The sequence below is a fragment of the Hyperoodon ampullatus genome, assembly GCF_949752795.1.
Source record: "Hyperoodon ampullatus genome assembly, chromosome: 14".
NCBI classification, from domain to species: Eukaryota; Metazoa; Chordata; class Mammalia; order Artiodactyla; family Ziphiidae; genus Hyperoodon; species Hyperoodon ampullatus.
This window is the reverse complement of record NC_136927.1, coordinates 63,711,643-63,723,745: the sequence shown is the minus strand read 5'-3', so window position 1 is coordinate 63,723,745 and position 12,103 is coordinate 63,711,643. Positions and strand designations below refer to the sequence as shown.

Here is a 12,103-nt window from a genome sequence, read left to right as displayed (position 1 = left end):
AAGGGAATTTGGGCACTGGATGGGTGACCGGGTGAGATGAACCTGCCGCCCCTCAGAGATGAATTAATCTCTTCCTGCTGTATTTTCTCTAACCCTTCGTTTGTACGTAGTTTGCCTTTCATCAGTTACTTGTGCATGTGTGTGTCATCTTCACTAAACTGTAAGCCCTTGTGGAGTCTTATACATCTTTATATCCCTTATTGTGCCTAAGACTATACATGGGAAACCAAGGAAACATTTACGTGCCTCCTCTGTGCCGGGCACTCTGGTATGCATTCTGTACGTATCACCTTATTCCATATCCTCACAACAACCCTAAGAAGTATTGTTATTACTCCCTTTTTATAGATGGGGAAACAGACTCAGAGGATAACTGCCAAGGTATTGCTGGTGAGTGGTGAAGCTGGCACTCAAACTGGGAATCTTCTACTTACACCATCATGCTGCCTTCCTCCTAGAAGGAACTAAACAAACATCTGCTGACTTAAGCCAAACACCTTAAAATACAGGCCAGTACTATATCCAGCTAGGTCTGTTGTTGTTTTCTGTTGTTATGCTCAAATTTTCCTTCTAATTATAACCATCCATTCTCAAAGTGACCAATATAAAGTTGTTGTTTTTGGATATCCTCTCTCTCACTTTTTCACAGACAGTGGCAGAGCAAGAGGACCAAGTTTTCACAAACCTTTCCTACCCAAAGGAATCCCTCAAGGCCCCAAGAACTCCACCCCCTCCTCCCAGTAGGCCCTAGCTCCATCTCAGGGCTCTGGACCACTGTAAACAAATCGGGTCCTGGCTTTCTGCCCCAGAGGTATATGGCTCACACACATCTTCACAGGCTCTTCTCCAGAACCTCGTTCTCCACACTCAAACCCAACTCAGGGCAACTCAGAACTTCCCTGAGCAAAACAGTCTAGCTCAAAGGTCCTCACATTTAGCTAAACTTCCAAACAAAATCTATCCTGAATTTCAAATCACATTAGAAACCTGCTGGCAGGCACTTAAAAATATTTAATCTTCCTGCCAAATGGGGCAAAAAGAGATTTTGTAATTTGAATCAGAGGCGCCAGCATGTTTGGACAGCCAACGCATAGGCTTCTCTGACACTCCATCTGTCTTCAGAAGTAAACCAAAGCCAATCTGGCCAACCATCATCTCTTTAAACAAGAAACTTAAGCATCACCAAGGGAAATCCTCATTGCTCAGTTCCCTGGGTGGGTTTCGGGTTTTCCATCCCTGGGCCTCTGGGATAGAAGACCCTGCTGGCACATGCACCATTAAGATGCTGTGCTTTTCAACCTGACACCTTGATTGCAGAGAACCAAAAAGCCACATTCACTATAAATTTAACTTATTAAGATGTCTTCCCATGTGTTAACATTTTAGAGCAACTTTATTAAACATCAGAGAGCCACCCCGGCTCCAGCAATAAGCAGGACTTAATGAAGATATATTTCCCATCAGCGTCTGGCCTCTCTGCATCCATCAGACATTTTCAACTGAACCTAAATTAACCTGTAAATGAACTGATTTGCATCCATAAACCCAACAGAAATATACCAGTGTAGGGTGAGATATCCAATCTCCATTTCCCAACCTCACACAATTCTCTTGTTAAACTAAAATATGATCCTTTTTACAATCTGGTTTCATCTTTATTAAAATGGGAAAACAGGGAAATCTGAACCACCTAGGGTAGATATTTCATAACTAGTTACAATGCCTTAAGAAGAAAATAATCTTTGATATATGATCATCTTTCTTAAGGAGAACACCAACTGGGCACTGTTTGGAAAGGTACCAAAAAAGACCTAAGCTGGGAAGATTTTTGTCAGTTTACCTATACTGCAATCCTGGTTCCCATCTAGTTCTCAGTGAAAGAACTTTTCCACTTGACCAAAGAGGTTTGATCAACAATAACTTTATCAGAAAAGGAAAAAAGTATACTTACTCAATATCCACAATGTGCCACACTCTTTCATATACTGAATATTATCTTAGTTAATCCTCACCACAGTCATGTGAGGTGAATATTATTTCCACTTGATAGTAAAGGAAAAATGACAATATTTAGGTGCCTTGGATGGCAGGGCCTGTGTCTGGTTTCTCTATATTCCCAGCAGTAAGCTCCCAGCACTGAGCATGGGACCTAGGACACAGTTTAAGAGCCTGCCACATGCTTAAGCATGAATACATCACTAAAGGAAACAAAAAGAAATTTGGAATAAATATGCAATCCAAATTTTGCTCTAGGCCCCTAACTGAAACCACTGCCTGGAACACACCTGCCTGATGCAAATAATCTACTTGAGCAGCAGAGGTTTGTTTCAAAGGACAATTTATCATCTTTCCAACATCTACGTCACAAAAATAGCATCCACATTTGGCTACACACTTCACAGGGCAGGACCTAGTCCTGTCTCACTTCTTTTTCCCCCCGACTCAGCACCACACCTTGCACAGGTGGGTGTTTAATGATCTGAGTGATGACAAGGTCATGATGATGCCTTCAGCCATCATGGGAGTAAACAAAACACAAGATGCCCACAGCCACCAGAAGAACTGGTCTCTGAGTCAAGTTACATCCTCTCTCCAGCCTCATTTTCCTCTCCGGACAATGTGAATAACAGAACATACCCCCAAGACTGTCTGCAATCATTTAATAAATACTTACTGAGCATTAGCTACATGCCAGCACCGTGCTAGGTACAGGGGACACGGCAATGAACAGGACTATCACATCCTGCCCCATGGAGCTCAAAGTCTCGGTGGATATCATGAGACTCATAAGAAAAAAGGAGTTTTACAAACTTCAAAGGACTCACAATTATGAAGAACTGCTCCTCCTCTGTGTTTCTGATCAAAGTCTCGGTGGATATCATGAGACTCATAAGAAAAAAGGAGTTTTACAAACTTCAAAGGACTCACAATTATGAAGAACTGCTCCTCCTCTGTGTTTCTGAAGTTGGTTAATGGCATCACCATCCACCCATTGTCCAAGCTGTAAACTTGGGAAATGTCTTCAACTCCTCCCTCTCCTTCATCTTGCCCACAATTCTGACCAATCACCAACCTTCTTCTGATTCTCCTTCCGAAAAGTCTCTGATATGTATTACTTCTCATCTAGTTTTCCATACTTCTACTCTAGGCCCTTTGTTCTCACCTGAAGAGTACAGAGTACAGGTACAGAGTAACCTGCCCAAGACACACAGCTAGTGACAAAGCTACAGCTCAAGTGCCTTGTCCATGAGATTCCACACATATCCCTTACTGGATTCCTGCCTCCAGTCCCTTCTTGGTCAGCGGACACTCCTTCCTTTATTGCTACTGCTGCAATGCTCTTTCAGAAATCCAAGCTGGTCTGTCTCTTCTGCTTTAAGACAGCCAGTGTGCCTCATCATCTCCAGGTCAAAGTCTAAAGGCTACAGGTCACTCCCCAGTGTTAACCGTCTGCTGTCCTGCCCCACCGACTCCCACCAGGAGATGCTCTCACTCAGGGCTCCCCACACTCCTTGCTGACCCACTTCACATCTCCCTCCTCAGCCAAGCCACCTTTGCCCTTTCCGCTCCAGACAAGAATATTCTCCTCTGCAGCCTGAGCCCCATGTACACACTCATGTTTCAGCACTGACTGGTATGTTTCCTTCCCTCTCTTCCTCCTCCTTCCTCCTCCCTCCTCCTCCCTCCTCCTCCTCGTCTTCCCTCTCTCTCTCTCTCTCACACACAAACTCAAAAAACAAACAAACAAAACAAAACAAACAAAAACCCACCATACACACACTTCCAATCCTGAGTCCCTGGAGGGCAGGCACAGTGTATTTTCATCTCTGATCCTCCAAGTCCCAGCACAGTTCAAGTCAGTAAGTAACTAAATGAATGGTATGTTGTGGTGTTAACACCTCTGAGCACTATCCCTACAAGCAAATAAGACCTTCCCACAGAGGACACTAAAAAGAACGGCAGTAGCTCCTGTCCTCTCAAGCAAACTCAAGAAGACACACTGCTTTCCAAAAAGTTATTACAACTAGCTGAGATTGGTCCGCCAGTCTGCTGGCAGCCTCTCTCCAAGCCTCTTGAAAGCCAATTCAATCATCTCTAAAACGGTAGAGACAAAACTGCTCCAGACCAAAAGACCACAGGAGAATTGGCTCTCTCAGTTCAGAGAGGATGTAAACTGATGCTCTCCTCCACCCGGCAATGGGCAAAGCATTCCCCAAATGCAGCCTGGTCAAAACACTGACTCTAAATTACCTCTGTGAACAACAGAGGATCCTGACTGAGGGAGAGTCATCAAAGAAAAATGCCAGAGACAGCAAAATCTAACCCTGCTCTCCATCTGCAGAGCTACAACTGGACTCCAGGCCACAAATGCATGGCTGCCTCTGTCCTCACTGGTCTCCCAGCTCCCATTCTCACCCCCCACAGCTCTACTTTCCAAAGAGAGGCCAGATGGTGTTTTTTAAAACTATGTGAATGATAAGGACACGCATAACACCCTCCAACAGCTTTCCATCCACTTGGAGTAAAACCTAAACTCTTTACCAGGAAGTTCAAAATCCACCCCACACCCACTTATTTTATACCACTCTCCTCTTCAATCACTACATTCTAGAAACACAGGTCTTCTGTTTCTTAAAAGAGGCCAACCTCCGGGCGTTTTGCTATGCTGCCTGCTTGCCTGGAAGGCTTCTCCCCTAGATTCCTACAGAGCTGGTAAGTTCTCAAGGTTCAGTTCAAACTTGACCTTTTCAAAGAGGACTTCCCAGACCACTCTATCTAAAGTGACACCCCAGACCACCCTATCTAAAGTGACACCCCTTCCCACCCCATCACTCCCCATCCAATTTTTTTTTAGCACTTTTCAATACTAGACAAAATTTTCTTCATTTATTTCCCTGTCTTCTCCCTCATTAGGGTGGAAGCTGTGTTTTGTTCACCCTGTGAATACAGTGCATGCAGTAAGCCCCCAAAAAGAATGTCCAGAGTATCCACTGACTATCAGCAAAGGATCCTCAGGATGGGTTATTTTGTTCTTCTGTTAAAATGGAGAAAACATCTATTTAACCCCTACTGTATACTGGACACTGTAAATCCATATTTTCTTTTCAGAGGTAAATTCACTAGCTCGAGGTCACACAGCTAGTGACTTGCAGACTTCTGAGTTAAATACTTGTTTGTAAAGCTCCTAAACCCCTCTCACCTTTCCTCCTTCTCAGGGGGAGGGTTGTTACGCTATGGCTCACTCTCATATTGCCATAACAACGAGAAAAATCAAATATTCCTAAACTGCTTTACAGTTACTAAAGCGTTTTCACATTCACCTCACTTAAGAAGAATACAAAGCACTTGCCCAGAAAGCCATACAACAGTAAGTAAAGTGCCTCAGAGTTCAATATCCCTGCCCTGAACCACAGTGGGGACTGGAGGAGGAGTCGGGGCCAAAGGAGGAATGGAATCCTTATTTCTGGTACACAGGGACCAGGAAGCGGTGAGTCACCGGGTGAAGGCTTGCGCTACGTGAAACTCTGATAAGGCAACAAGAAGTGAATCACAGGGCTGGAAGGCACTTTAGGCCTCATGGAGTCCAAAGCCCGGCTGACGGATGGGGAAAATGAGGCTCAAGAAGAAAAGGAACTTGCTCAAGTTCACTCAACAAATGAATAGAGCCCAAACCAGGGGGTCTCCTCTCCCCCAGTCCCCTTTTCTCTCCATCCAGGCAGCTTCTTAAGAAGAATTCTAAGTCAGGGGATGGGGAGAGACCAAGGACTGCTCATGGACTCCACAGAGGGGTCGGGAGAGGGTAGGGGTGGGACCAGGAAGGACACAAGTGTTAGGATGGAGGGCAGAAATGAGCCAAGGAGGCGGCGGCAGTATCTGGGAAGGTGGGTGAGGGCAGGCCAGAGGAAGGAGGAAAAGGCGGAAGAGAAACAAATAGAGTGAGGGCGGAGGAAGAAGTGCTGTGAAATTAGAGTCGAAAGGGCCTGGCAGAATGGGGAGAGCCTGAGACGAGACGGCTGGAATAGCAGTCTGACGATGGAGGAGTCTAGGGCTCCGGGAGACACTGAAGGGAGTCAGACGGGGAGGGGTCCCGGACCGGGAAAGGCAAGGAAGGGAGTCTGACGGGATAAGAGTTCCAGAATCTGAGCAAACACTGGGGCAAGTCTCACGAAGGTGGAGTCCGGGTCAGAGGAGTCTGAGGGGGCCGGGCCGACTCACCGCGCTTGTTTTTGGTGCCGTGCTTCTTGGCGGCTGTCAGCTCCTGCTCGATCTTCTTCTCCAGGAATTCCTGCTTCTTACTTAGCATCTCCTCCGTGTCCCGAAGCCTCTGGATGGCCTCCTGGGGGGTCGGGCCGCCCTTGCCGGCCTTACCCCCTCCAGCCCCGAACAGCTTCCCGAACACCGACATGGTTGCTGCTCGTCGCGCCGGCCTGCACCGCCCGCTCCGGCTCGGCTCGGCTTCGGCGCCCTCTCCCCGCTCCCCGTTCCGCCGCTCCCTGCCGCCGCAGGCCTCTCCGCCACCTCCGCCCCGCAGCTGGGCCCAGCCGCGCCACCTACCACAGGCCCCCACGCCCGGCCCGGCCGGCGTCAAGTTAACACGCCACTGACTACAACTCCCGGTGGGCAACGCGCCGGCCGTCCCTCAAATCTAACGGAGGGTGGCGCGCTGCATGCCGGGAGGCTATAGTCTTCCTGCTTAAAGCTCTCTGCAGCGCACTTTTAGGTCTAGTTAGGGTCAAAGGGCGAGGTCGCATGCTGGGAAATGTAGTCTCCTTGGAACCAGTTCTGTAGCGGTAGAAGAACAGGAAGAGAAGTAAGAATATTTTATAAAACAGTAATTAACGTTATGCACATTCTATGATCCAGGCATTGTGGAAAATGCTTTACATGCATTATCACATTTAATTCTCACAAGCCTGTGAGAGATAATACTGTTACTATTTTTGTAGTTGAGTAAGCAAGACTCAGAGAAATTGAGTGACTGACTAGCTTAACAATAGCCTTCGCATATGCTGTTTCTCTACCTGCAATGCCTGTCTACTCCGTATTCACCTAACACGTTCTTCGAAACCTAGTAGAGGCTAACAGCAAAGCTAGACTGCAAAGGTTCAAAACCCACTTTGAACACGTACTTGGGCAGTTACTTCCTCTACTCTGAGCTTCCCTTTCCAAAACTGTAAACTGGAGATAGCAACAGGACCACCTCCAACCTTGTGTGAGATAGGGAATGTAAGATGCTTACTTAGCATAGGCCTAGCACAGTAGGTGCTCAGAAGTGTATATTTTATTCTGGGTCATCATTATGCACGATAGCAATTAAACCGGGAGAAGACTCAAAACTTTCAAAAGTAGCACAATTGAGGATTTTTTTGCCCCTGCATTACAAAGGGCCAACTGGTTGTGGGGTCACATTTCATTGTTTTTCCTTGTCTTTTGCTGTCAAGAATCACTTCTCCGGATTTCCTTGGTGGTCCAGTGGTTAAGACTCCGCGCTTCCAATGCGGGGGGCGTGGGTTAGATCCCTGGTCAGGGAACTAAGATCCCACATGCCGCGCGGTGTGGCCAAAAAATTTAAAAAAAAAAGAATCACTTCTCCATCTATTAGCACTGAGGCTGTGTCTAGTAGCCAGTACTTCGCCCAAGCCCACCAATCTAATTTGCTGCTTCCAATCTCTTGCATTTGTTAGCCTTGCATGAAAACAAAGAGTAAAGCACTTCTGAGTAAACCAGTTCTGAAGTGCTCTCCAATGAAGAAAAACTTGGCTTCTTTTTTATCCCTTCCTGGACTCTGTTGCTTAGGAACAGTTTCAAATAAATGAGAGTTTAATGGAACTTTTCCTCTATTATTCACATATATGAGTCTTGTCTCCTCCCCAGACTATTATCTACATATAGACAAAAATATGCCTTGAATGTTGTCCTTGTCATTGTTGTTGTTGTAATCTGCCACAACCCCAGCCTGCACCTAAAGGTAACTATTCCCAGAGGATGAGAGATTTCATTTCACCCAACTTTCCAGGTTGAAAGAAATTTTTCAAATGTGAGAGACATACTAGAACTGTCAAGAATTCACAGCAGCATAAATTGTGAAACATAAATCACACTTCTGTTTGTTTTGTAATTGAGACATTGCAATGTTTTTATCAAAATAAAAAACAAAAACGAGGTGGGTTCCATCAAGCCATCTAATGGGTACAGCAACCCCTCCATATCTAAGAAATCTGCCTCTCCCCCCTTATCTAAGTCATGCTGCAACCAGGCACACAGGTAGCAAAACATTTGCTGGGTTTGAGCCATGGCCCAAAGACTATATGAACAGTCTGACTCTGCAGATCTCACCAACATCAGTCTCATATTGCTGTGGGGTAAACCGGGATGATAGCAGAGCCCCTCATGTCATAACTCTGGGAGCCCAGAAATACATCTTGGGAATATGATAGCAGAACATTCCGATTTAATCCTTAGTACCAACACCAATTAATTGGTGTGTGGGTCACTCGGATTACTGGGTTAAGAAGAATTCTGAGTCTGCATCAGGACATCTCTTAAAAATGTTCTGAGATCAATTCATGATGTCTGCGGACTTCCCTGGCAGTCCAGCAGTTAAGACTCTGCACTTTCAATGCAGGGGGTGCGGGTTCGATCCCTGGTCGGGGAACTAAGATCCCACAGGCCACTAAGTGTGGCCAAAAAAAAAAAAAAAATTCATGATGTCTGCCTAGCATGTGGGATGGGAGGTAGTGACAACATAGGCAAGGTAGCTGGCATCCTGGATTCAACTGCCTTGGTAGAGATTCACAGGGTGTATTGGCTCAATACTGGAGAGCCCTGGGCTTCCCTGGTCCTCATTTTTCTGGTCTCTTGGGCAAATGCACAGCTTTTCAAACTGTGACCGACTGGTGTTAACTCATTAAAAACTTTGTGAAAAGAATGAGCTACCAGTACTTGCAACAACTTGAATAACTTGCAGATATTATGCTGACTGAAAGAAATTAGACACAAAAGCCTGTATGATTCCAATTATACAAAGTTCAAAAACAGGCAAAACTAATTTATAATTTGTGGTGATAGGAGTCAGAATAGTAGTTACCTCCTGGGATAGTATAGACCAGGAAGAATGACCATTGTGGGGTGCTGACGGGTTCAGTATCAAGATCGAGTGGTGTTCACATGGGTGTACACAAATTTATATTTTTATACTTAAGATCAGTGTCCTTTACATACCTTATGTACCTAACTAAACACGTTACATTGCAATGTTAAATATCTCTGGTAAGAGCAGCAATAGAAGCATGCAGTTTTGATTTGTTTCCAAGTACCCTGCCTTCAAAAATCTCATCTTATTTCCATCCACCACAGCCCCATGAAATAAGCATTACTATACCCTCTACATGTTATAGCTGAGGAAACTGAGAACCATAGAAGTAGAAACTGCCCAAGGTCACATGGTTAAAGATACCCTGACATATATTTGTAATTTTCTTTAAAAATATGTCAAGGAGGGGCTTCCCTGGTGGCGCAGTGGTTGGGAGTCCGCCTGCCGATGCAGGGGACACAGGTTCGTGCCCCGATCCGGGAGGATCCCACATGCCGTGAAGCGGCTGGGCCTGTGAGCCATGGCCACTGAGCCTGCGCGTCCGGAGCCTGTGCTCCGCAACGGGAGAGGCCACAACAGTGAGAGGCCCGTGTACCACAAAAAAAAAAAATATGTCAAGGAGGGAATTCCCTGGCAGCCCAGTGATTAGGACTCTTCACTTCCACTGCCAGGGGGCCGGGTTCGATCCCTGGTTGGGGAACTAAGATCCTGCCAGCCGTGTGATGCAGCCAAAAAAAAAAAAAAAAAAGTCAAGAAAAGCTGAATTAATAAAGCCTATTATGAAGAAGGGGTTTTGAATATGAATCATAAAAGTTATTATGATTTGGTCTCACATAATTATACCAAGTCAAATACAGAGGACTTTGCTAATTTTTAGCTATAAAAACCAAGCAGAGTATATCCAACACCCTTTCCTGATAAAAAAACACTCAACAAACTAGGAACAGAAGAGAAGTGTTCAACCTAAAAAAGTCAAGTCTTGTACACTGAGAAGTACAAAACTTTGTTGAAGGAAATTAAACATCTAAATAAGTTGAAAGACATCCCATATTCATGGATTGGAAGACTTATTATTGTTGGGTCACAAAACTCCCCAAATTTATCTACAGATTCAATACAACCCCTATAAAAATATGAGCTGCCTTTTTTTGAAGAAATGGATAAGCTGCATTTTAAAATTCATATGAAATTTTAAAGGGCCTTGAATAGTCAAAACAAAATTGGAGGACTCACACTTCCCAATTTCAAAACTTACTGCAAATCTACAATAATCAAAACGATGTAGTCCTGGTCACTCTCACTTTCTGAGATGGACTGCATTCTGTCAATGGAATGCGTATATTTCTAAAGAAATCTGCTTTCCCTCTACTTGGGCTCACTCTTGAATTCTTTCCTGAGCGAAGCCAAGGACCCTTACTTGGTGGCCCGTCCCAGGAACTCGCCTGAGACCTGGAATGTGACCATCCTCTTGCACCCCATTTATTTTTTTTTCCTGCAACACAGCTGGCAGAACCAGGGAAGGAGGTAACTGGGGGAGGAGGTAACTGGGGGATCTCAGAGTAACTGGGCCCAGGAGTCACGCTTGGGTCTCTCATCACAGCAGAGAGAAGCTCTCTCTGGTCCAGGAGCTCAAGCAGAGAAGCCAAGTCACAGCCTGGCCCTGGGGATGAGGGTGAGGGTAAGATTGGGTTAGCCACTTGCTCAGGGTGACAGTTTTGCTCCTTGACAAGCAAATGCACACCTGGTGGCAGGAACTTTCAGGAAAAGGCAAAACCCAGATGGGACCTTGTAGGCATCATTCTGGCAGGGAATACAGACCTTTGGTTCTGCATCAAAACCCACACTTGGCCTTCTCAAGATGGCCCCCAGGGGTAGGGACAACCTCCTGCCATGCCTTTCGCTGGGCTCCCTTGTTGGAATCTCTAACCTACTGTGACACTGTGTATCTGGTGCACGACCACCTGGATCTCACGGACCAGAGGGACACACATCCCCACGCCTCGTGCTGGTGACACCATCTCCCTGAGGGTCTCCACGTTCAGCCTGGGAGCCCACCTCTCAGTCCCATGTTCTATATGCCTGTTCACGGGGAGACCTGCACTGGCCCTCAATGTTCCAGCCTCCTCCCAAAGCTCATGAACATCCCATGACCAGTGGCAGCTATCTGGTCGTTATTATTTACCCGAACAATGCCCTGGCAGTCACTCTGCTGAGCATGCTGCCCTGTGACTCTCCTTCCAGAAGAGAATCTGTTTTAAAGTTCAAGTACACATTCCTCAATTCAGAGCGGAAGTTGAGTGACCTTAAAAGTGAGCCACCGGCTTGGTTTCAGGTGGTTCAGACGGACTAGGTGCCCATGAAGAGCAATGTGGGGGAATCGGATTTAGGTGAGGGATTTTTTTGTGGGGGAGGGAGGGTATCTGGGATTGCTCCTTAAAAATATCTTCAGCACACACAAAAAAACCAATTTGTAGCTACATATGGTGAAGCATGTTAACCAGACTTATTGTGGTGATCATTTCACAATATACACAAATATTGAGTCACTATGTTGTAAACCTGAAACTAATATACAGTCAGCCCTCCATATCCACAGGATCTGTATCCATGGATTCAACCAACTGAGGTTTGAAAATAGTAACAACAACAACAACAACAAAAACCCAGGAAGTTCCAAAAAGCAAAACTTGAATTTGCTGTGCACCAGCAACTATTTATATAGCATTTACATTGTATTAGGTATTGTAAGTAACCTAGAGATGATTTAAAGTATACTGGAGGATGTTATATGCAAATACTACACCATTTTATAATAAGGGACTTGAGCACCCTCAAATTTTGGTATCTGAGGGGGATTCTGGAATGAATCCCCTGAGGAGAGCAAGAGATAACTATAATGTTATATGTCAATTATACCTCAATAAAAAAATGCAAAAAAGCCCACCCCCATTAACAGATACAAACTACTATACATAAAATAGATAAGCAACAAGGATTTACTGTATAGCA

General features: G+C 45.4%; 1 protein-coding gene across 1 annotated transcript in view; it reads right to left on the bottom strand.

Moving 5' to 3' along the window:
* The window catches only part of CHMP4B (charged multivesicular body protein 4B), a 47,477-nt gene extending 41,021 nt beyond the window's left edge, over nt 1-6,456 (bottom strand). Inside the window, exon 1 of the mRNA XM_079720085.1 lies at nt 6,217-6,456. Within this exon, the coding sequence (XP_079576211.1) occupies nt 6,217-6,406 (190 nt within the window). The 5' untranslated portion in view covers nt 6,407-6,456. The remainder of the gene's footprint in view (nt 1-6,216) is intronic.
* Nucleotides 6,457-12,103: the final 5,647 nt, after the last annotated feature.